Source organism: Calonectris borealis, chromosome 15, assembly GCF_964195595.1.
Source record: "Calonectris borealis chromosome 15, bCalBor7.hap1.2, whole genome shotgun sequence".
In the NCBI taxonomy this organism is placed as follows: domain Eukaryota; kingdom Metazoa; phylum Chordata; class Aves; order Procellariiformes; family Procellariidae; genus Calonectris; species Calonectris borealis.
In genome coordinates, this window is record NC_134326.1 from 3,614,072 (window position 1) to 3,638,934 (window position 24,863).

At 46.7% G+C, this 24,863-nt stretch overlaps 2 protein-coding genes across 6 annotated transcripts in view; one reads left to right on the forward strand and one right to left on the reverse strand.

Moving 5' to 3' along the window:
- Positions 1 to 22,563, forward strand: DELE1 (DAP3 binding cell death enhancer 1). 5 transcript variants are annotated; one of them, XM_075164021.1, is made up of 12 exons: positions 1 to 111; positions 267 to 378; positions 629 to 749; positions 1,132 to 1,275; positions 7,923 to 7,978; positions 9,594 to 9,687; positions 10,406 to 10,548; positions 11,310 to 11,468; positions 12,400 to 12,492; positions 15,941 to 16,097; positions 16,353 to 16,617; positions 20,110 to 22,563. In XM_075164021.1, exons 1-11 carry the CDS (start codon positions 5 to 7, stop codon positions 16,607 to 16,609), a joined length of 1,443 nt encoding a protein of 480 aa, XP_075020122.1. In that variant the 5' UTR covers positions 1 to 4; the 3' UTR covers positions 16,610 to 16,617; positions 20,110 to 22,563. The 5 variants fall into 5 exon arrangements, with proteins under 5 accessions (XP_075020122.1, XP_075020124.1, XP_075020123.1 ...); XM_075164022.1 differs by having other exon boundaries at positions 2 to 111; positions 19,292 to 22,563; XM_075164023.1 differs by lacking the exon at positions 1,132 to 1,275.
- The window catches only part of PCDH12 (protocadherin 12), a 9,740-nt gene continuing 4,998 nt past the window's right edge, over positions 20,122 to 24,863 (reverse strand). The window contains exon 4 of the mRNA XM_075164844.1: positions 20,122 to 20,486. Coding sequence (XP_075020945.1) covers positions 20,122 to 20,486 — 365 coding nt within the window. The remainder of the gene's footprint in view (positions 20,487 to 24,863) is intronic.

The window sequence follows — 24,863 nt, forward strand, 5'->3', positions numbered from 1 at the left end:
CGGGATGTGGCGGCTGCTGCAGGGCCGCGGCCTGGGCCGCTGCTGGCCGCCCCCCGCCCGCCCCGCCTGCGCCGCCGAGCCGCCCGACGGCCGCGGCCCCAGCCCCGAGCGGTGAGTGCGGCCCGGCCCGGCGCCCAGCCCGCCGGCCCGCGGCGCTGGCCTGCAGCGAGAGCGGGGTGTCCGCCTGCCCTCAGGGCGCTGCTGGCGGGGGGGGGGCGAGGGCTGATTTCTGGCCTCACGGTGTTGGTGTTTTCTGCTTGTTTTAGGGCGCCCGGTTGCCAGGATGGACGGCCCCGGGGTGGCCGGGAGCGAGGAGGAAGGCAGCAGCCCCTGCCCGGCCTGGTGTCCCGCTACTCCGTGCTGGAGGCAGTCACCTGGGTGAGGAGCAGCAGGCAGGGCCGGGAGGGCTGCCCCGGGCCGGGAGGGCTGCCCCGGGCCGGGAGGGCTGCCGGCAGAAGCCCTCGGGGGTGTGAAAGGGGAGGGGAGCAGTGGGCACTGCGGGACCCCCCCAGGGAAGCCGTGGTGGGAGGGCTCCCCGAAACGGAGCTGCGGCCAAGCTGGGGAATGGAAACGGGACAGAAAGAGGGAGTGGTGCTGTTTTCCTTGACTTGTGTCTGCTTTTCTTCAGGGAGCTCTCGGTGCGCTGCTTCTGCAGCTGGTCAGACAGATCTCGTGGCTGAGATCGCTGCCGGACGCCAGGAGAGAGCACAGGTCTCGCTGGCTTTCTTCGTTGCCCTCTCAGCAGACAGGTTAGCAGCTCTGGCTTGTGAGAAGGGGTCGTGGGAGGGCCCGGCTGTCGGGCAGGATTTCTGCCTCGTGATATGTTAACTAAGACTGGAAGAGAGCTGTTGTGAGAAGCTGACAACCAGCTTTCAAGCTCCCTGGGGAGAGTGAGGGCTGGTGCCTGTCAGGGGAATCTCATTGTTTCCTAACGATTTGGTGCAATCCCACTTTGCATCCCGCATGCCCTTACCTTTGTTTTCTGTTCTGGACACTGCTCCCTGAACTTTCCTCCTGCTTGGCTTTGTGGTCAGAGCAGAGAAGGACGCTGGGTAGATACACAGTTTGGTGTTGTCTCTTAAAGCAGACACCGCACAGCTAACGGGAACTGTTTCACGCTGTATATTTCAGTGGTGACTGAAGCCTCAACCAGCCATCCCAGTGCGCAGCTGGGGTCCCACTTCCTGCAGAAAGGAACTCCAGAGGTTGTACTAGAGAATTCACCCTCAGGCATCCCCTCAGGGCAAGGAGAGAGCCAGCCCTGGGCAGAAGTAGGTATGTGCAATGTGCTGCGGGGTAGGATACTTGTAGTGGAAGGACTTCTGAGTCTCTGAGTTTCCCCAAGGCAAAGCCAGGAGCCAAGAAGCGTGTAGCCATTTATTGAGACTTGAGGAGATAGGTTAAAGTGGAAAGGCAGAACTTCAGAGAGATGAATCAGGAGTCCAGAGAGAGGAGGAAAAAAGCTCCTGGAGGCGGGGAGGAGCCTGCGCTGTAACTGTGCGGGTGACATCAGCTTTATCAATACTGGTCTGCCTTATCGACCTGATTACAGCATCCAGTTTCTGTTCTTTTACTGTGGACAGATGTTTGCAGCCAGAAGGATTCAGGCGAATAGCGCACCAGTGATCTGGGAGATTTGTCTACATGAAACTAAAGGAAATGTGTGAAACGAAAGGAATTATTTTCTTCCTGGAAAATGAGGATGTGTATCTGAGCGCTTATGCTGTAGATAAGACAGTAGAAGGAGGTATCAAAGACATTCTTATTAAAATTAGTTTTATAAAAGTAGGAAGATATACTTCAAAAAAATTGAAGTCTTATCCAGGAAAGCATGTCCTACATGTTAAATGTAAAGTCATATCAAGGAAGATCAGATGAGGCCTACCACAGGGCTACTTACGAGATGTATAAACACTTCAGGAGGATTGTTAGAAGCAGGAAGCCTGCTGGAGCAGGTAGAAGAGGGGGCAGCATATGATTGTGGTGTAGAAGAGGCACATAAAAGTCAATCCCACAGATGTTGACTAGATGATGTAAGGTGTTGCAGAAAAGGTCAAAGGGGTTCCCCGTTCTTTCTTTTCCTCTACATTTTTGGCTTTCTTCTGTGCTGATTTAAGCTACTGCCCATCACTGCTTATCAAACCCATCTCCTGCCAGAGGTTACCATTCCTATCAGTTGGCAAATGGAGCATTTTGTTTCCATGTCTCCTAATTAGCTCCAGGAAAACAGCCAGGTTAATTTACCTAAACTGCCAATTAGGCTGTTTAACCCATCTGCTTTTGCCTGGAGCATATTAAGAAGCACTCAAACACGCTGCCTTGCTGGCAGATTACTGGACATGGACCTCTGGGAGAAGTGGTGGGGAATAAGTGGAGACAGTGATGCCTTCAGCTGGCACAGTGAACATTCAGGAGTGAATGTGTGTCTGTGTCTGACAAACAGTTTCCTGCTGAGAGTCAATAGGAAGAGCTTTTAGGCAAACTGATAAATTGAGCAGTGACAAGTCACTAAGGCCACACGCTCTTTGTTCAGATGTTCTTCAGAAGCTATGAAATCGCTGAGCCTCTAATGATGGTATGTAATCCAGTGCTTAAATCTGCTGTATGACCAGAAGAATGAACGCTGACAAATTGGACACTGGCTTTTAAAAAGGGGGTGGTTGTTTGAGCAGCAAAACTGCAAAAAACGTAATTCTAAGTTGTCAGAAACTGTGTTATAAAATAGAGATGTTAGATACCTGGATGAGCGTGCTATATCAAAGAATCAAAGGTCTTGGAAGGATTTAGGAAGCCGTTTCTCAGACCAGCTTGCTCCATCGCAGAGACTTAAGAGAGTTGTAAATCTATGAAGAGTTCTTTGCAGAAGTCAACAGGCATGTGGAGCAAGATTATCCAGCTTTAACTTTCTGAAAATCTTTCAGCCAGGACCTAAAAAAAGCTATCTGTAGAAATAAAGCTGACGTGAAGGAAGACGGAGGGGCTAGTAACTCCTTAAAATACAAGAAATAGTTTTCACAATGGAGAGCCGTTACTGGTGGATTCCCCTAAGTCCTTTGTTGAAACCTGTTCTGTTCAGCCCAGTCAGCAGTGATTTGGAAAAGAGAGGTGACAAGTGAGGTGACAGAAGAAGCAAATGGTACAAAATTATTCAGGACAGTCAATTGTGAAAGTCACAGCAAAAGATTGCACAAGAACTAAAACCAGGGTAAACCTAAGGTAGGTTAAATTAGTATATGCAGGGGAATGTAACTGTAAATACACATACAGAATGAGGAGTGTCAAATTAATAGTTATATTGCAGAGGGAACATTTAAAGTCACTGTGGATGTGTTTTTGATAAGGTTAAGTCAGTGCTCAGCATCAGTGAGGCCAATTAAATGTTGATTATTGTAAAGGAAGGAACTGAGGACAAGACAGTATCTTAGGTTTGTGTAAGTCTATGATGCAGCCACATCTTGAACACTTAAGGAAAAGACACTCTGTCTTAAAAACAGTAACAGAAATGGCATAGGAAAGGATGACAAGGAGACAATTACATACAAATAGAGACTCTTCAGCTTAAAAAAGAAGTGGCAGAGGGCGTGCTAGTGCTCTGTGAAACTAGAAGTGTTGAGGGAAGGTGAACAGGGACAACGTTTTTCATAATACAGGAATTAATAGGCAGCACAGAAATGATCAGGTAGTGAGTTTGAAAAAAGGCAAAAGACAGTACGTGTTTGGCCAGTGCACAGGTAAATTGTGGAACTCATTGTAAGAAGTGTAAGAAGGCCAGAAGTGTAAATGGGCTCCAAGAAGTGATTAGGTAAAATTACACATTCAAATTAAATGTAATTGGTCCAGCTGAAACCTCCTGCTCAGAAGATCACAGAACAGCTGATTGCGGGAAAGTTCTGCTAGGAAAAGCATGACTTTGTAATCCCTGTTCCTTACACTTTTTGCCCAAGCATTTACAACTGTCAGTTGTCAGAGATATGTCAGAAATAATTTGATTTTGCTCAATACATAAGTCCTCAGGTTACATTCTCACATTATGCTGTGCATCCATTTTGTGGGAATTTATTGAGAAAAGTCAAGGTGAAGAGATTCAGTAATTTTCACTGAAGAGTCTAAAAAAATGCATAGTTTTGTGATGTGAGAAGTCCTGTGAATCTTTCTGTGGAAAGTTTTAAAGTGAAGCTTGGTGATGCCTTGGTGATACCTTTCTGTCAGAGTATATTTTGCTTTCTACAGAAAAAGCTGCCTAAGGTTTAGGATTATTTTTTGTTCCTGGTGTTTAGCTACTGAAGGAGAATGAGGCTGGCTAAATCAGAATGCAGCAAGAAGCTGGGGAGAGCAGAAGGAAGGGAAGGACAGACGCCTGGCAGATGATGCAGGGGAATCTGGTAGCGAAGTCTTGCCATTAGAGAACAGACCTGCAGAACTCAGAGCGGAGCAGAATGTACCTTCACTTCTCCAGTTTGCTGTTGCCAGCAATGGCAAAGGACCTTCTAGAGAGAATTCCACATCCTCACCCTTTCTTTCAGTGTTTCAGTTAATTTCCAGACTTGCTTGTGCTGGGCTACATGTACGGTGACAATCTGTTATTGCTGTCAGCTACTTCATTACCTCAAGCGGCAAAGATCTTTGTGATGGATCCAAACACCCCAGCTTTGCAGATGAGCCATTCCAGTTTTAAAATAAAACAACATACTTTTAAAAAGAAAACTTTAGGAAATTCATTTAAAAGTTGCTTTAAATAGCATTTTGGATATTACTATCAGCAAGTCCTCAGCTGCATGATCACATCCTATTTTTTTCATGCAATTCATGCCTCACGTGAAGCTTTTTTGCCAAAAGTTAAAGGCACATAGTGAACGAGCAGGTGATTACAGCAAGTCTCAGGGTTATAGCAGCTGAATGCTGCCCTGGGGAGTTGTATTTTACCCCTGGCAGAACTGTAAAATTCGTTATTTCAATTCTGAGATTACAGACATTTCAAAAGCGTGTTTTCATTTCAAAGTGCAATGAAACCAACTGGAAACACTAAAATTTTCCATGAGGCAGAAATCCTGGATTTTGTCCAGCTCTTGTTGTGAATTCATTCTTGTGAAGTGTTTGGATGTTTTGGGATGAGCAATCTAGACTGTCTATGAGAAGATTATTAATTCCTCATTTGGAGCTAGCTTTGAGCAACATTTGATTAGTACAGGTTGAACAGTAGGGAACTACCAAATGTGAATTAGCTGCTGAATATGTGAGTGTTGGGCATCCAGTACACTGAAAGCTGCAAGATTGCATGGAAAAAAGGATGCATAGTCATGTTACATCATAGCACATGTTTGAAGAAGTAGAAATAAAGTTGCACAGAAAATTCCAACTGTGGTATTCCCAGCTTTTCTGTGCTTTGAACATACAACCTTAAGAATAATTTAATGTTGTTCTGTGTGTGCAATATAGCAATGAATTTGTTCAAAGCCTAGTTCCTATGAAGTTCTGTTGAAGCTTGACCATTCTTTGGGAAATAAGAAACAAACCGTTGGGGTGAACTTGTTTTACCTAATGATAGTCTGAAGGTTAATCTAAGCTGGTCTTCTCATTCTGCTGAAGTGGGATGGGATACTTTGCTGCTGGGGGGTGCTTTTATTTCTCCATTTACAGCTGAGGGAACCTAAGCATTGTTTTTAGATTGTGTGCCTGGTATTGAGGCAGCTGCTCTGAAAGAGGCGAGTCTTAAAGATCATGATATCCCTGAAGAGTTTTGATTTGAGGCTTGCCCAGCCTCAAAGGTGAGTTCTGAGAGAATTCAATGATCTAGTCCTTCAGGAGATGGGACTGGGTGTCACGATCAGTTGGTCCCTGTGTTTTCTTCCAAATGACCTTACGCTCTCCAGGAGCGGTAACTAATCTGGGGAGATTACTGGGATTTGGGTGAGGAGGGATTTCCAGTGGGAGAGGGGCATGAGACAGTTTTGCAGACTGATAAAATTCAGAATTAGTTTCTGTTTATTTTTCATGGGGTAATGGTTTGTCCAAATTACAGCATGTTTCTCCAATAAACAATGAATCTCTGATTTAGGAGTAGATGTCTATGCCAAATGTAAAGTTTCCTAGAAGCATGAATGTGCTAATGTTGTTTAAACAAATAGTTGGGAGAATTTTTAATACAGACAATTTTTTTCATGAGATTTGCTTTCTATGTATGGCAAAAAAACAAATTACATCATGAGTGAGATACCTGAAAAAGAGATAGAGTCTTATGGTGAGAAAGATCAGATAATTTTATGCCTGATCTGAAAATAAATGTAAAGCACAACTAATAAATTCACAGATTGTATTACTTTTGATGGAATGATGAATAGAAATTGTGTTTGCCATAGCGATCTTGCTTGTTGTGTGAGTGGGGCTTGTTCAGATAAAATACATTTTAATACAGCCAGAGGGGAATTACTTATCTGGGAATAATGAGGCTGCAGCTGGAACATAGGCCATGGCTTCATGTGCATTCTAAGACGGTGCAGGCACTGCAAGAAGCAATCCGGCCTCTTGCACACTCGTTTCTGCCGCTGTGCTGGCACAAGTGCTGCTACAGAAGTGCTTGTGTAGCCATATAGTGCCAGGAATGAAGGAATTGGGCCCCGAAAAGGACTGATTTTTCACTCATATTAGCTCCCTGCTCTGCAGCCACACAGCTTGAGAGGGAGACGGGGAGACTCGGGGAGGGCACAGCTACTTCTTGCGGTAGCAGCCGTGGCTTGAAGTGATCCAGGCTTCAGCACCTGGCGTTAGGTGCCCGGTGGAATCCAGCTGCTTATGGTGATTCAGGTTAAAAATACTTGGCCTCAGTCAGCCCTCGCCTGTTTGTCCTCCTTGCTGGAGGTCACCGTCCTCTTAGAATAGCTGGCGTAAATGCCTGTGTAATCACTTCCAGCACAATTCTGTTAAGAGCAAGGTGGCTTAGCTTTTGCTGTAGATGTTTTCGTTAGATAATTCTGATTGAAACTGGTCGGTTAGTGGCTGAACACGTGGTGGTGCCAGCGTATCTAAGAGGGCAGTGATGAGCGAGTGGGGCACATTGGGGTGATAACCTAAGCCTTCATGTGATGCAGCCGGAATAGCACATCTGATCATCCCCTTGCAGAAGCAGAACTGTACTCTGGAAAGAAATTACCTGGAAAAGGAGCTAGGGAGGCAAGCACCTAAGCGTGAGATCTCGGTGCGATGCCCTGGGCAATGGGAATAGGAGCAACAGTTCTGATACATGCAAACCAGGCAGTTACGAATTCGAATAAGGAGGCAATTTTACCCTTCCTGTGACACTGGAGAGAGGGTCCGCACTTCAATAACAATGTTGAAAATTCAGGAATAGTGAGAAAAAGTCATAAAATTAATCAACTCAGGCAGAAAAGTACTTCATTTGAAAGACATGAACAGCATGGTCTGTTTAGAATCACAGACGAGAATCAAGAGAGGTTGATTAGTCGTATCAGGACTTTCAAAAGGAGAATGGGCTTTTTAGTAAAGAGGAAAAAAGCCTAGAAGAGCCAGCGCCTGGGAGCAGAAACCAGAGGTATTTTAATTTGAAATGAAGCACAAAGGTTTAAAGCAGCAATTACAAGTTGCTGGAACAAACTTTCAGAAGAAGCGGGAGATTCTCTACCTTTTGGTGTCTTCAGATCAAGACTGGGGGCCTTTCTGGAGGAGGTGCGTTAGCCAGCTGCTGATTACAGGACTGTATTCATGTGGCACTTGGTTGCTTTTGATACAAAGGTGAGGTTGGTTAGTGTTCCTTCTGTTCTTAATGTCCCTGACTGGGTGGGTGATCGGTCCCCTAGGAAAGAGCAGTGGAGTAGAGAGGGTGGGAAGAGGAGGAAAAGGCGAAGATGCAGCATTGCTTAACCCTGCTTTTTTTGTTCTTTTTTTTTTTTTTTTTTTTTTTAATGCAGGGGAGTTCCAAATCCCTGACAGCTCCAGCTTGGAGCCAGTTGTCCGCAGTGCAAAGGTACGCTTTCATTTGTCGCACCCTCCGTCTGCACCTGAGGCCCCTTCCCTACAGGAAGACATCTCGGTGGGACCCCAGCACAGCCTGAGCAATCCACTCACACGCAAGACTGTTTTCTGCCCTGCACAGCTAGAGGCCAGGAGAAAGAGAGATGTGATATGCTGCCCTCTGCTTTAGCCAGAGCAAAGTTCCAGGAACTGCAAACTGGCATCCCCATCCTTTAAGGTGTCTGTGTAACAGGGGTGCTAGTAGAGAAGCACTGAAAGAAAATGGCAAAAAAAAACCCCTCAAAACAAACAAAAAAAACCCCTATCCAGTAGCTGTAGTCTGTTCTTGTGTATTTGCATTTTGATGCAATCTTTCACTAGGTGATTACATGCTGTTGCTATTTTGGTTTTTACCAGACAACCCATGACTGGAGAAGGTGGTGTCACTCCTCCTAAAGCTGCAAATCAGGGGTGGCTCTTGTCAGTTATAGAGAGGAAGACACTTTGGGCTTGAAGAAGGTGCATCAGCTTGAGAGTCACAAGGCCATGAATTTATTATTGATCTTGTTGTGATTAAACCTGCTAATTCCTTGCAATTCACAGTTTCAGGTGCAGATAATTCCCCATTTTAAAAATCAGTCAGCTGAGCAATTGCTCAAGGACAGTGTGAACAGAGTGGAGATAAATTCAGTATTTAACAGAGTCAGATCCTCTCTTTGACATGGAAGTGCCCTCTGCTCCCCCACCAGAAGGGCGTTCGCTTGGTCTGCTGAGGGGGTGAGCGTCCAGCTCCCCATCCTAGGAGGTACCACTTCTGCAGGGCCCACGGGGAGTCTCTAGCTCGTTCGCAGGTCGTGGGGCAGGTCTCAGGAGGCTCTTGGGAGAGGAGGGGAGTCGGTCCACGTCTTGTCCTCTTGTGAGCAGCTCTGAGTGCTGGCTGGGCAGTAAAGCTGTTGGCTGGCAAGGGGCATTTTTGCTTTCCTGAGTGCAGGGGCGTCTCTGCTCGCGTGCAGTGTGCACTGCTGCCACTCGATGGCACTGAATTTGTATGCAAGCTTGGAAGCTAAAGCTGCAGGCCGGGCTAATCCTCCTCCCACTTCCCAGAGCTGTGGTAAAGTAAAAAATACTGTTCATTACTGAGAAAGAAAAGACATAGTCTTTGCTGTGCAGAATTTTGTTAGGAATGTGTAGTGTTCAGTAAGCTGATGGTGTGGGCTCAGCTTGAATTGCGTAAAGCGTATACAAATACGTCAGTGCGTGCTTGGCAGAGACTTTGTGCTGTTGATGTGATGCGGGAGGGTGAACAAGGGCTAACGTTACTTTTGAAGGGGGGACTTATGAGTGGTATCAGGTATTTGCGAAATTCGGAAAGGTCTGATGCTGTCCGAGAGGCTACAACAAGCTCCCTGGCCAGAGGGGAGGCAAGCAATGTCCATACAGCTTCACTAACTAGATGGCTGTGTAGGACAGGGAGATTTTTTTGTGGACACATGACACCAGATTACATCACTCTCTTGATAACTAGAGTACAGTACAAATGTGTCTCACTGCTTGGTTTCCAAGAAAGAATCTCCTGTAGGGTTTGTGTGTTTTTGCTGTCTTAATAGCTTTGCTCTTTAACTCCTCAGGGTGACCCAGCTCAGCGAGGGCGTTTAGAGGAAGCTGCTTTCCAATTGCAGCAGATTTTCCGGATTGACATTTCCATTGCATTGAATATCCTCGGTAATGTGGACTTGAATTTGTTTTGTCCTTAAACCACACATTTCTCTTTTTGGAGGACCTCCAAATTGTTGCAGGTCTTGTGTGAAGGCAGAGATGGCATATACCCAAGCTGAAGCCTCCTTTCAGCAATTTCAACTGTGCTTTGAGAGATTTATTGTCCTTTGTCCTATCCTGCCACCTGATTTATATCAGCATATTTAAATCCAGGCTTGGTTGAAGCCTGCACTGTTGTCCTGACATCTGTAGTTGGAAATTAAGCCATCTCTGTCTTTTTTGCAACACAAACTGTCATATCCTTGTATCCTTTTTCATTGTCTGAGATCTCAGTCTTCCTGGCAAGCTGAAAAAGGAATTGCAGAATTGCAACTCTAAGACGAGCTGAAGGAAGATGCAATGATCTAAGAAAAAAATCCCTGCCCTATATACACCACTAATTGCAGCACTAAAAAAGCGAGCCACTTCTGTGCAAACCATACGTTGTGTTAGCCTGTGATCCTTCTTTGCAATGAGGCTAGAAAAATCCCTAAAACACAGTGTTGCCGTTTTTTCTGTGGAAACTTTGGTCCTGTGGAATGAGGGTTGTTGAGCCAGCCAGAAGTGGACTGGAGCGCTTGGCATGGGCCAAGGAAGGCCCAGTAGCTGTGGGGGAGGTTGCTGCATTTGAGGCTGCATTCTGTCCATTTTCTTTTCCCCTGTTTTTACCGTATGTTCTTCTCAGGGATTGAAAGTATGAGAGCGGGCCATTCCAGGATAGCCTATACCTGCTTCAAACTGGCAGCAGATCGAGGCTACAGCAAAGCCCAGTTCAATGTGGGTCTGTGTTACGAGCATGGCAGAGGCACGGAAAAAGACTTGGAAAAGGTATCCACGGCTTGTGGGGTTGTATATGTGCAGCACAGACCAGGAGAGTGGTCTTTGTTGGGTGTACTGGCGCTTTTCTCCTTTTGCTTGGGTGTGACAGTCTCTGAAGTGTCGTTAGAAAATGCTGGAAATAATATAAACTGCGGGTTTGCAGTGCTAGTTTCAGTGTCATAGATCCCCTCAGAGATGTGCTCCTGAAATCCCCTTTCTCATAGCTTCTGAGGTCTTCTCGTAGGTAGGCAGGCTGTACCGCTAGCACCCAGGAGAGTACCAAGGAGAAACCTGTCATGTTACTGTATTTAAAACACCACTGCACATCCGAGGGCTTCTTTACATCTCGAGCCGTCCAGTTTGGGTACCTTAACTACAGCCTGCCACCTAGTGCGTGCTGGCCGTAGTCAGCATCTTCTGTAGCTGGAAAGATCTGCAACGGCGGCTTGTTTCGAGTAATTGTGCAGATCCGCGTTGGCACAGAGTAAGCTTTGGTATTGTTGGCCCAGTGCCACCCCCTTCAACACAGGGAGTTTTGACTAGAGAAGGCAGTGTGGTTAGAGGGCTCTCGTGTAGTCGCAGTCCACTGTCTCACTTAAATAATCTCGTGTTCTTCAGCGGGGAGGTGCCGGAGAGCTGCTGGGGTAAGCGTGTGCAGCTTATGATAGATCTAGACAGAGAGTTTAAGCTTGTCCTAGCCAGAGGGAAGTCATGTCATGTTCGAGGGCATGTATTACCTGAATCACACAAGTGTGTTTCTCTCCTTCCAGGCAGCTTTTTATTACTACCGTGCGGCCAGCAGCTGTCACCCCATGGCACAGTACCGCTACGCGAGATACCTCTTACGCCACAGACCTGAAAGTGAATGGGACAGGCAGGAGAAGGCAGTGACTTTCCTGGAGCAAGCAGCAATGGCAGGGATTACAGAGGTTAGTGCCCACAGCATGGGAGCTCTTAGGAGAGAGCCAGCACAGAACCCTGTCTAAAGGATTTGAACCACGAGACATCCTAGAAAGCAGCATCTGTGGGACTGGAAGCAAAATTCTCCAACATATTTATACTCCTGCCAGTGTATGGGAGACAGCCCTGCCTGCACATGGGAGGCAGCTAGGTACCCACTGTGTCAGCAGCGTTGGTTGTCTGTTTTGCTGTTGGGCTTTTTAGATTAGACACCTAATGGTGGCTCCTAGATTAGACACGTAGATTAGACCATTGGCTTAGGAAAACTGACCTACAGTTGAAAATGTTGCTCTGTGTTTCATCTCCTCTCCATTCCGAGAGTACAGGTCGCTTTGGTGGAGGAACTTCCATGAGGTGCTTGAAGTAAGAACAGATCCTCATATTGTATCTGTGACTTTTCAAGATGATTCATCCACATGGATCTGTGTACCCTGCCCTCCTTTCCCACTCTTTAGGAGATGCATTTAGGCATGTGCCATCTTGTGTTGCGAATGGCAGTCGTTCTGGCAGTGACTCTATCTCATGTAGCATGCTGTTCCAGGAAGTGCATCTGCTGTATCTTACGGACAGCTCACGAGTAGGCGCCGCTCTCTGGCTCTGACTTCCACAGTGCAGTTTGAAACTATATTCTGGGTCTGATGGTGTTAGTATGGTGATGTTACTGCACATATAGTGGTGTTCTATAGATCAAATGTGTTTTTTCATGTTTAGCACATCAGACTGATTTTTTTTCTAGGACAGCCCCCCTTCTGTCAACAGGCTCTGCAGCAAGCAGGGTACTTTGCACACCCGTCTTGCAGCAGTAACCCCGGCATTTGAACAACTTGCAAAATCAGTAAAAGAACTGGAGTAATTAATGGGGAAATCCTGGCTGATTTGTATCTTGTGGTTTTGTTGCAGGCACAGGCTTATCTTGGAGTGTTCTACATGAGAGGGCTGCAACCTAAGGAAAAGAGAGGTCTGAAGTACCTGCTGCTGGCAGCGAAGAACGGTGTAAGTAATCCCTTTGCAAGCTATGATTGTTCTCAGTTTGGGATCATTGCAGGTTATAGGTGGCAGATTTCAGGGCTTCTTGGAAATGGGAGCAAGTGTCAGGATTTTATCGCACAGTCTGAAAGGACAGAGTGGAGCCTTGGTGCATCTTGGAGAGGAAACAGCGCCTGGGGCGCAGATCCTACGAAACAGGAATGTAGAAACAGTCTAGAAACTACAGGGTTGGAGTAGTTCTTACAGCACCAGTGCTTATATTCATCTAGTATAATTTTACAGGTTTCCCATTATGGAGCATCTACACCCTCTTCAGCCAAACTCTTCCACTACTGTATCATTTTGAGAACTTTGTTGTGTCTATCTCAAATCTGTTCTTCAAAATTGGCCCATTATTTCTTGCCTTCTATAGAGAGGATGAAAAGACTATTTCTGTTTCTTTGCAGGGACCTTTAACGTACTTAAATACTTGAATCTCCATTCAGCCTTCCCCCGTTGTTGCAGTTTCTCTTCACGCGTCATGTTGTCTAGGTCCCCAATGATTTTTCTTGCTTGCTGTTGACTTTCTCCAAGAGACACAGGCTTATTTTTTTTTGAAGGGGAGTGCCACAATCTCGGCATAATACCACTCCTGAACCCTTAGCAGCACTTAGAGGAGTAAAAGTATGACATCCCATGTCTTGCAGCCAGGTTTCTGCATCCCACAGTTCTGTTTCTGTACAGCACTGTGACATTGTTCACTCATTTTCAGCTTGCACTGTATTGTAATAGCTAGTTTTTTTCTGAAGAACTTGTTCATTTTAACTTCAGTTTCCACAGCTTTTGTGTAATGGAAAATAATTAATAGCTATTCCCTCTTCTTCTGGCTAATACTTCTGATTCTGTCGCCCTTTAATATGTCCTCTCTGAGTCATTTCTTTTGCAAACTGCAGAGCGCTAGTTTAGTTTGTCTCTCCATGTAGTTAAGCTGTTCCATTTTGCTTGTCAGTCTTCTCTCTATTTTTCTAATTCTCCTTTGACCATTTTAAGGTGCTTGGACTCAGGATGGAGGCATGCCAGGGATCTGACATAATGAGATCCTCTGCTTTGTTCTGTATTCCCTTCTAATAATTCCTAATATTTTTTGCCCTTTTGCCTGCCACTGAGCAGTGACTTGATGGCTTCAGGGAACTATCACAGTGACTCACAAATTTCTTTCTATAAGCACTACTTTGGATTTTGTCAACATTAAGTTTCCTCTGTGATTGTGTTGCCCACTCTTAGTCCTGCAAGATCTTCTCTAATTAATTCTTTACAGTATATTTGTTGTGCTGTGAATGGCACAACATCACTTGCAAACTTTACCACTTCAGTTTTCACCCACTTTTAAGAATGCAGACACTGTCAGATCAGTGGTGAGACTAGACCTGACTAGCCCCAGCAGCTCAGACATCATGTTCATGATGGTTGATACGGTATTTAATTCCAAATCTGCTAAAGATCTCTCATAAGCTGCATCATTGACTCCCTTCTTGCAGCCTGATGTCAGAAGCATATGCTGCACAATACAATGATGAATTATCTCATTAAATAGATGATTGTCATTTACTGAATGCCTAGTAAGCCCTTAACAACAGAAAATCTAGCAGGTAACTGCAGGTGCCAGGGGTACCCCCAGTAGATCTGTGTTTGGCATGTTTTGGTCACAGCCATGACAGTTCTCAGAACCCAATCATCTTTCCCACCTCTGCTTCCCAATGGATGCCGGCTGCGGATGTGCCACAGCCTCATCCTTGGTGGCATGCTTGTGCATGCTCTCCCACGCGTTCTGCTGGGAGAAGGGCTCCATGAGTATGTTCTTTTCCCATTACCCTGGAGTATGAGTTTATGTTTAGTTGGTTAAAAGAATACTGGATATGGGTGAGGCAAGGACGGCATTGTTTAGCTACAACTCCAAAAAAGGGAAAACAGGCACAAAAAGTCGTGGGTTCAGTGTTTCTCTCTCAGGTTGTTGCTCTGTGCTAGAGCTGAGGGGGGAACTCTGACAAGTGTTCTTCCAAATACGACGACGCTTCAGAGAACTGCATTTTACTTTGGTTACCACTTTTTATCCTCCCTTATTTTATGCGTGCGACCATAGAATATAAAAACCATATTAAAGAGAGTTGTTGGAGAGCTGAATCTGACCTTCAGATTTCAAAGTATATCGCAGTCATTTATGCCATGCTAATTTGGGGATCTCTTCTCCGTGTGGTTTGTCTTTGAGGCGTTCATCATATAAGAGACGGCTGGTGGAATACTTCATACTTATTTAACCCTGTCTCTTGTCACATCTGAAGTGCCAATCCTTCAACATGTTTATTTCATCTCTAAAGAAGTTTATTGCTGTCATAAACCGAGACTTGCAACATTTTGCAAAGCACCCACTCATTGAGTTCTTCGCTTTCCTCTACCAGCTACATCCCAGACAGCAACACTTGCAATATGTTCTTTTCTCATGGCTTTATTAAAACTTGCTACTTGCTTCCTTGTTTCTTTTTATTTTTCTTCTTTTCTTTTTTTATAAAGCCTTGTAAGATCATGTTTTTGGCAATCATACTCTTCAAGTTATGTTGCTGGCTTTTTTTGCTGGAAAAGGTCTGTGTGACCATTAGCCCATGCTGTCTTTTCAATGTCTTCAGGGCCGTCATCTTGCTTTCTTGCTATCTGTGACACCCTGTGCCTTCTATTGGATCTCAAAGATAAAGTGCACAGCCGACACGTAAACATATCACAGGTTTGGTTTTGGCTTCGCTGACTCCTCTGCAGTGACATCCTCTACTTTCTAGTTCGTTCTCAGCAGTTTCGTATGTCTGAGTAGTTTAGGTGCTTTTGCTCTAGCACTTACTTGCTTGACTTCATTTCTGCTGCTTGAGATTTCTTCTGGAATATAATTAGGTGGGGCTGAGCAAGACGGTGGTGCACATTTGTGCTGAAGGCCTGACGCTTGGCAGCAAGTACCTCTCTGGTAGTTGTTACGTTTTTACAAGGCTTCTGCGTGAACTGTAGTAGGGCAGTCCGCAGGGCGTGCGCAGTTTGGGTGTGATCAGGATGTGGGTGCAGTCAAGGCTGCCCAAGTCCTCTTAGCTCTGACCCCCGAGACAATCGAGACGCTCTGCGGAGACAGCTGTTCCTTTGTTCCCATGACTCGGACCTGGATGTTGAAGGGAAATCGGTGAATTTAATTGGAAAGGGATAGGAGGGAGCGGAGCCAGAGATAGCTGGTAAGAAATTCTGCTTTACTATGCTCTCGGAGAAGGGACTAAATTACTGAAGATATGGGCAGAGGGATAGAGAAGTAAACTTTAAAGAAGGTGGCCAAAGATAAAGCAGTAAACTTTAAAGAAGGTGTTAAAGACTCTCTGTTCTTGTTCTGTGTGCTGTCGTCACTTCTCCATCGTGTGGGGCTGATTGCTGTGCTTTCTCCTGTGGCTAGGATGCCCAAAGCAGGTACCACGTGGGCGTTTGCTATGAGAAGGGCCTTGGAGTGCAGCAGGACCTGGCAGAAGCGATGAGACACTACCGACAGTCAGCTGCTGCGGGGAACAGGAACTCCCGGGAGAGACTGCGAGTGTTAGAAGAGGAGGTGGAAGGTACCACGGGCGGCGGCGCAAGAGGGTGTGCGGGACTGCATCGTGTAGTGACCCCATAAAAGCAGGGCCTGTGTTGCCAGAGGAAGGGTAGCACAGGGCCATGGCAAAAAGGAGTCCTTTTTACTCAAGGGAAGGGAGCACTTCTCCTTTTCAGTTCTTTCCACTTCATACCAGCTATTTCCAGTTGAGCTGAAGTGGAGAAGCCGTTCCCATAGTATGATGCATCATTAATACCTTGTTTTAATGTACTTTCAGATGTGCGAACAAAGCATCCATTCCCTTCTGGAATAAGAGCCTCTTCCTCTAGCCCCTGTTTCTGGGCTATCGAGCGTGTGCCTGCAGGCCTCCACGCCACCCAGCCAAGACAATCTGCCCTCTCCCTGCCCCACTCTTGGAGCGCAGACGGACTCCACATGATGACGCTCGGCAGCGCAGGATGGAGCCGTGCGCTCGGAAACAGGGCAACGCCGCTGGAACTGCAGCGCTTGGAGCCCCACCACTGCTGTTATTAGAGCAGTCGGTAAGTGAAGCCAGCAGGCAGAAGGGAAGGCAGCCCTTCTTAATCTGCGTGGGGCTGGAAGCAAGCTAGCAGTGAGTGGAAAGACAAAGCTTTCTGTTAATGGAACAGGAGCCATTTTTAAATACCGGGGTTTTGAGAATAAACCTTGTGATATCTCCTATGCCACCATGTTGCCTGGCCCTCTACCTTCCAATACAAGGACCTTTCTTATGCTCCTACCTTTCCGCGTAGAGCTATGTATAGACTCCCACCATGCCGCGGTGATATGATTTGGGGCTGTAACTCCAGTAGCCCTGCGCATCTTGCACACAGTCCCCCAGAGAGGTTTACAAGCCACCATATGGTGGTGTTGGCAGCTATCTCTGTGATGGGCCTGGCCTGCACCCTCTGAGGCAATTTGATCTCACTTCAAGGCTAGCTGTTCCCTAGCTACCAGCTAGGGTGGTTCTGCTACCAGCACAATCTGGGCTTGTCTCTACGTTGCCATCGTGGCAGTTTAATCTGCCTTCAAACCTGTGCAAGCAAGAGAGTGAATTCTGATTATTAGGGCACAGGTTTTTGTGGGATATGGCTTGTGGATCCACCTGTACTGGTGAAAGTAGCGGCTGTCCTCAGCCATCCTGCAGCATTGTCAGTGCCCTTCGGTCCCCAGTTATTACTCCTTCAGCTCTGGCGGTGAGGTGCTCCTCTGGGTACACCCCTTTGAGTCACGATGAGCAAGGTTTTCTTCAAAATTTATATTGTACATGTTTGCTAAGCACGCCAGCTCATTTTGACTGAAGTGGATAAGGGATGCTCCCAGCGGGCAGTAACCACTGTCAGGCAGACAGCGGCGAGCAGCTGGTATGATAATTTCTTCCACTGGGGCAGCTGAATCCGGAAAAAGACATTTGTCCACACCAGTTTAAACTGGTTGAAGGGCATCTGTACAAACTGTCCAGCTTCCTGTAGCCGTGGTGCTCTGGTGCTTTGTGTAGATCAGGCTCTGAAAAACAAAGGCAATGGCCCCATCCTGAACTTGCTGTGGTCTCCATTCAGCAAGGGAGGGGCACAGCCAGAGCTCAACACATCTGATTGTTCTTCTAGTCTGGTCTCTCTTTCTGCTCAGACCAAACTTTCTTAGACCATTTCCTTTATCAGGCAGGATACAATTAGCAGGAAATTCCTCGGGTGGATTTCCTATTCTGTGATAATCCACAGCATGCTTACGCGTTGGTCAGGACAGGACGGGGTAAGGGTTGGGGGGGTTGAAAGCAGTTTGCAGAATCAGGAAATTGAACCGAGAGAGGAATTTGTCTCCTTTTTAATCTTCTTACTATAATGTATTTTTGTGTAAAGTTTGTCCTTTGACAGGCACATCAAAGTAACTTTCCAGAGGAAGATGTGGGGTTGTGGCGTGTGTTTGTCCTCTGTGAGCGTTCCCAAGGTGCAGAGGAATCCCGTAGGGCTGCATGTCCTCGCAGCCACAGATATGCCTCCCTCGTGGTTTGCACAGCTGCACCTCAGTAAGGATTTGGCTCACTGTCATTGTTTTGGTGCAAGAGCCTGCTTTGTTTGTGAAACAACACAGCAAGCCATTTTTATTAGCAGTGCGGCAGTATAAGCAGGCTGGGGCAAACCCATCAGTGTAGTTTATTGCCAGAGATGGGGTCTGTAAAGTGCTGTGAAGCACTTTGGAGACTCCAAATACGACAGTGGATATTTTGGGTATTAAAGAGCCTACCTGGGGAAATCTTACTCTGTTGCTTTTGCCATTTGGTCCCAAGAGCAATAGAAAGGGATAACTTTCTCATTTATTCTGCTTTAAATTATCTGTGTGATTGTCTGCTGCTGTGGCTTGTGTGTGTACACACTAAAAGCAGGGCACTGTCACCTCTAGGTGCATGGAAAAGCAACACAAGTAAGACACCTTTGAGATGCCCCAGGATCATGTCTGCTGGGTCTTGCCGCCTGTTCTTTTTCAACTTAAGAGTAAAATGAAAGCCAAAAATATCACACAAAGACACCTGATGCGACAGCCCCACCATGAGCAAATTAGCTTTGGAGAAACCTGTGTTGTGAACTGCGGTATCTGTGGAGAAGTTGGTGCAGTGTTTTTAATGTAAAGATGGTGAAGGAAAGCAAGCAGTGTGTATGAAGCACTCTGACGGAGGGGAGGCTGGCAGTCTCTTCTCAGCCTCGCTTTTGTGGTCACTCGGCAAGCAACGACGTTGTGCGTTGCTAGCAGTGGAGGCAATGGCTTACCCTCATTCCCATAGCATCACTCTCCTCTCACCTATACAGCCGCTTTGCCAGCATGCCCCACATTTGTTCTGGTGTTTTGTATCATAGTTGGAAGGCACAAACTATGGTACAGAAGAGAGTCCTATGTGTGCATGATCCAGAAGCGCTTACCTGCCATCCATGCAGCGCTGCGTAAGCCTACAAACGCACTCCAGATGCTTCTGCCACTGTTGTCTTTCCATTCTCTGCGAGTGCAAGTCCCCACGGCTAACACCACCTGTGTGCTTCTTCCTCTGTTACCGATATCTGTATCCTAGTTTTCCTACACGTGCTATTATCCTAAAACTGTCTTACAGCTCACATACATGCGATCAAAGTGAAAACCCGTAATATGGTTGAAGCTTGTGACTGAATATTTCAAAACAGTGTTTTCACGCTTCCCTTTTCCCAGGTTGCCTTTGGCAGACTCCAGCCATCTGTTGTCTGCTTCTGGGCAAGGACTACCCTCCAAAATCTCATGGCCTCAAAAGAGAGCATGGAGAAGGAAATTATGGGCACCTAGTGCAGCCACAGCGGAGATGCCAGAGCAGAAGTGCTGATTTTGGGGCGTTTTACAAAATGCCAAGTTCACAGTGGTAGAACCACAAAAGCTGAAAGGATCGGTGGGAGACAACAGAGAAAGGGGGGGTATGAATGCACCACCACACAGGCAGATCTCCCTTTCTGAGCTGCCATTTCAGGCTTTCTGCAGATATATCATCATGTCACCTATACTGTACCTTGTTCCAGAGATGGTAGTGTTAGAAAAAAACAAATTTATTTAAATAAGAACTGACATCCTGGAGCCAAACTCTGCAGCATGTTGCAAAGTCCATGACTGCAATATTTTATTGTCCGTGGTGCACAGTCTATAATCACGTGGATGTCGCTGACTGTGTTGTGCTTGTGGTTAATCTCACAACCCCTCCCCTCAGTCGGCCTGCCCTGGGCGGGACGGGCCCTCCTGCTGTTGCGTGACTTGAACGTGGTGGTAAGGTGAAAGATGAGGGTGGAAGAGGAGGAAAGGTAGGAAGGCAAGAACAGGCAGGTAGAAGGGATCTAAACAAGGTGAAATCAGTCATGGAGAAATTTGATGGGGTGAGGCAAAGGAAGAAATATGCCTGTCGTGATCAGTCTAGATGTGGATGATACAATGACCCTGTTAAAGCACACGTGTGCACCCCGAATGCAGAACGAAGCTCTGTCTGACTCTTCATCTCCTTATCACAGCCACCAAGCTGCCTACAGAACAGGAGCACTGTCTTCCAGTCCAAGGCTCTTCCCACGTGCCGACAGCTGCCGCAGAAGCCCCGAGCCTGTTTCATTGTGGACTTGGACCTTCTGGGACAAAATCATTTCAAAGAGGGTGCTCATTTCTGAAAGGAAAGTGCTGGCCAGTCTTGTCCCAGCAGCATTCGAGTCAGCCCCGGCACCTTTGCCGAAGGTCTCGAAGGTCCTTGGTTTCTCCTGCCTTGCAGCTTCCTCATCCTGAGGTGAATGCAGAGAGTCAGGGGAGAAGACGTTGTCCTTGTAGTTGCTGGTGAGCGGCAAGGAGAGCCGAGCCACCCATGCTGGGTCAGCAGCCGTCAGCCTCTTGAGGGCCAGCTCTGGAGGGAGTGAAAACAAGAACTGTTGGTGAGATGTGGAGTAGGACACCACAGGAGAGAGGAGGGAAAAAAAAAAAAAGAAAGAAAAAAAAATACTGAGAAGTGAGGAGACTTCCTGAAATCAACTGTCAGAGGACTGATTGTAAACAGCTCTAGAGATAAGCTACCAGCAGCATCATTCAAACCAGCAGCTTAAAAAAACCAAACAAACTAGAACTGGTTTAAAAACTTCTGGGTTTTTTGTTTTGGTTTTTTTAATATAATAACCACTAGAATCACTTTGCTTTCTTATTTGTTGCAGCCTCAAGTGGCACTTCACTAAATTGCTAGCAAAGCCAGAGAAAGTGAGGGTTTAGGACTGGCTAAAGGGAAGATGACAATGGAAAGCTTTCAAGGGGGAAGTATCAGCCAGAAAGGTCACTGGTGGACTTCCCTTAAGGGTCACTCTAGGATGGGAATTTGCTGCTAAGCAAGCATATTGAGACCAAAAAGCAATGGGTTATTGTGAAAGCAATAATAACAGAAGTAGAATGAAATTCTGGATTATAAAACGCACAGCTGGATGGTTGAAGACTAGTAACAAAAAATTGAGCTATAAAGTAGTTGTTCATCAATTGGAAACAGATGAGGAGCAGTGGGAGCCTGGTGTGGGTGTTGGCTGCAGGCTCGTTAGTGTACCAGTAATGTGATTCTGCCCCGAAATGGGCAAATGAAATCATACAGTGTGTTGGTCAAGGTATGCCCTGTTGGCATGAAGATATAGCCATGGTATTGTTACTAGGTCTGGTGAGACCTGATTAGGAGTATTACATACAAATCTGATTATCCATCCGTAGGAAAGAGGATCTGAAATGACAGAAGTGCGGAGAAAAATATTGAGACAAAACCAGGAGTGAGTCCAGGCTTGCATGATGGAGACCCCAAGAGGCAGGGGTTGCTTAGCCTAAGGAAGCAAATGCTCACTGGGGATCTGACTGCAACCCGTCATTATTTTGAAGAGATAAGCACCAACAAAGGAAATCTTTATGCTTAAAATAGTGTTGGCAAAAGAAGAAGTGATTATAACTGTCCATGAATAAACATATACTGGAAATTAAAGGAAGGGACCCCACAGCAGGCTAAGCCTGGAATAGCTTCCTCATCAGACGGCAGGAAAGGAAGCGGGGGTTCTTGTTTTTTAAGGTAGAGCTTTGCAGTTGGTAAACAAGACTCCGTGATGTGGTGCACAGACGCTGCCAAACGCACTGCTTCGTTTCCAAAGCGTAACCTAGAACCACTGGGAGGTTCGAAGCGACTGCCAGGTTTGTGAAACACTTTTGAGGCAGAGAGCAGCAACACAAATAACTGGTGTCTGGTAACAAAACACAACGGCCCCGATCGGGTGGCAAGAGCTGCTGTCATTATCATTATGTGGCTCTGACTTATCGAGTGACCTCTGAAAGGTGGGTCCCCATTCTAATGCACTTGTCATGCTGCTTCCAGAAGATAATCAATACCCTGCCACGGCCTGGGACACGTGGTCCTCGGTCGGCGGCTAGTCAATCACTGAGACAAGGCTCCTTCCTCAGCCAACTAAGTAGTCCTTTTTCTCTGAAAAACAACTGTGTCCTGGGGTGGGGTGTGGGTGAGGGCTGGGATTCAAAGCTGGTAAGGAAAGAAAGGCAGATATATCACTTAGATTTTGTTTCAGCTGAAGCCCCAAAATTCTTTTGTGTTGCTTAACTTCCAGGATTTCTTTCCGCAATCTCAGTATTTTCTTTCAGTCACAGTGACTGTTCCTTAAGGGATCTCCCAAGCATGCCGAAGTCCCATGTTTTTGCTCTAAAACATCCACAGTTTTGCTCAGTCTGCAAAAGCCACTGCATTCCCTGAATATTTTGATGCTTCAGCTCTGGAGCAGGGCACAACAGTAGTCTGGTCGCTGTGGTGAGAGCCAAGACTCGGTGGGCTGATGGTCCTGTGACCGTGAAATCTTGTAAATGTATGTTTAATTTGACCGAGAACTCTTTACTGCCTTATTTTAATGGTGTTTTGGGAGCAGGGGTTGTTTTTATAATCAATAAAGTTATATCTCTCATCTGCCGCTGCGAGCGCTCTCTTTCGCTGGTGGGGGATAGGTGTTAATAGACGGTGCTGGGTGCTGGGAGTTCAGCCCGCAGCCCGATGCGTACAGCATAAACAACAGGTAGCTGGCTGGGACAGACGCCTCGCGCCGTTCCCCCCGCTGCAGACAGCACAAAGGCTGACAGGCTCAGCCAGCCGTCGCCCTTCTCCTGAGCACAAGCAACGCTTCCTTCCTCCCTCCCTCAGGATGCAAGTCCACTTCTCTGTTTGCGTTTGGGAGAGGAGGAAAGAGTCCAGCAGCTCCGCCGTCTGCGCTCCGTTGCCTTTTTGGGAAGGTCTGGGATCACGGTTAAGGTTGTTTTTCACCACTGAACCAGGGCAGCCTCTTTTGTCACGTCCAGCACTACTGCGGGCACAGGAAGCCACACTGGCATAGCCTCAGCGTGCACCAGTGGTGTTCGCTGTGAAATTCCAGTAATTTGGCAAAAGGGGTTTTTTTCCTATCTAATCCAAGAAGCATGGGAGATGGCACTTCATGGATATGCCTCGCCATAGCACAGATTCTCTAGGATGCTACCTCTCTGGGCAGGGCTGGATCTGCTGAGCGGGTCCACCAGTCCCCTTACTGGGACCGGTGCACGTCAGCACACCCATGGGATGGAGCTGGGCAGCGTCTTGCTCCCTGCTATGGCCTGCAGGACCTCTAAATCTGAGGAAGCTTGCAGCTCTCGTTTCACTCAGCCTTTCCTTCGTTTGCTCCTTACTAGAATAAAAGGGCAGGAAGGCAAACAGAGAGAAGCAGCGTGGTTCTCCCTCTAAGCAAGAGCACAGAAAATGCCCAACTCCGGAATTCAAACGACCACAGCAGCAAACCTCAATGAGTTCCTCTTGCTGTGGAGGAGCGCAGAGGCTCCACAATGAAATTTCTGCTGCAGGACGTGAGTCAGCCCAACTCTTTCAAATTGAAATGCCAGTAGAAGAGATTTTTAGAACAAATCAATAAAAGGAACATGTAGAAAATGGCCCAGATGGTATTCACCCTGGAGTGCTAGAGGAACTCAGATATGAAATTGCTTGGTTTATTAACTGCTGTTCGTTAACTACTGCTTCAAATGAATTCGGTATCAGAGGAAGGGAAGGTAGAAATTGTGACATGATTTTTTAAGCGCGTGATGGTGAATCTAGTGCAGGCAAATTCATAGAAATCATTATATGCAAAACTCAGCAGACAGCCGAGTACCTGCTATTCAGACAAGAACTGACGTGACATTTGCAAGATGGGGAATTGTGTTTGGCAAATTCGTTGGCGTCTTCGGAAGAGGTGGATGAAGAGTCCTGGCTGACAGAGGACAGCTGAGCTTGCAGAAGAGCACCAGCCAGGCTCGCAGGGGGCCTGAGCTGTCCCTGAATTAACAGCCAGGTTCTGTCAGGGACTAGTGTGTGTTAAAAGCCGGGAAGCGAAGGTAGGAATAAATAATCTTCCCCACAAAGGGAGGTTATTAGTGGAGTCCCAGAGTATCCGTTCAACATAGTGATAAGTGACATGGAGAAGTGGGTGGCATTGGTGTTGACTAAAACACCAACGACATAAAAGCAGGGGGTTGCTGAAGGACCTAATGGTAGAGTGCCATGAGCAAAAAGGGGCTGGGGGATTTCTGTGACACCAACCGTTGGATAATTGTCATGCGGAACGACACGTCATGTATTGATGACTCTCCCACCACGCAGAGGAGGGATTTGGGAGTCACCATGAACAGTTTGGTAACAGCTCAGCATGGAGCTTGGGCAGGAGAAGACCTCCTTATACCACCAGAAGACCTCCTGATACCACCAGTGTAGATGTATCCTAAACACTGCACACAATTCTAGTCACCCCATCTCGTAAAGATACACTAAAATTAGTAACAGGTTGGTCACAGGAGACAAGACTGGACAAGTTCAGCCTGGTAGGAAATAGGTGCCTGATGGGGCTCAAAGGGTCTATAACATCATGAGGGGCTCGACAAGGCCAACGCTTCACCTTTCTCACTCTGCATGGACTAGGAGACCATGAAACGAAGGGGCCCAGGTCAGCATGGGAAGCAGAGCGTTCACAGGGTGCACAGTTAAACTGGACTTCACCCCTACAGAGGCCAACCTCACAAATCAGCTCCACAACAGCAGGCACATCCATGGGGGGAAAGATCTACCAAGAGTCATTAAACATGAAAAAATCCAATGTGAAACTCAGCAAGTCCCTTTGCTGTAAACTCCCTGGTACCAACAGCATAGGACGGTCTATACATGCTGTTCCAAGCATCTGCCACTGTCAGA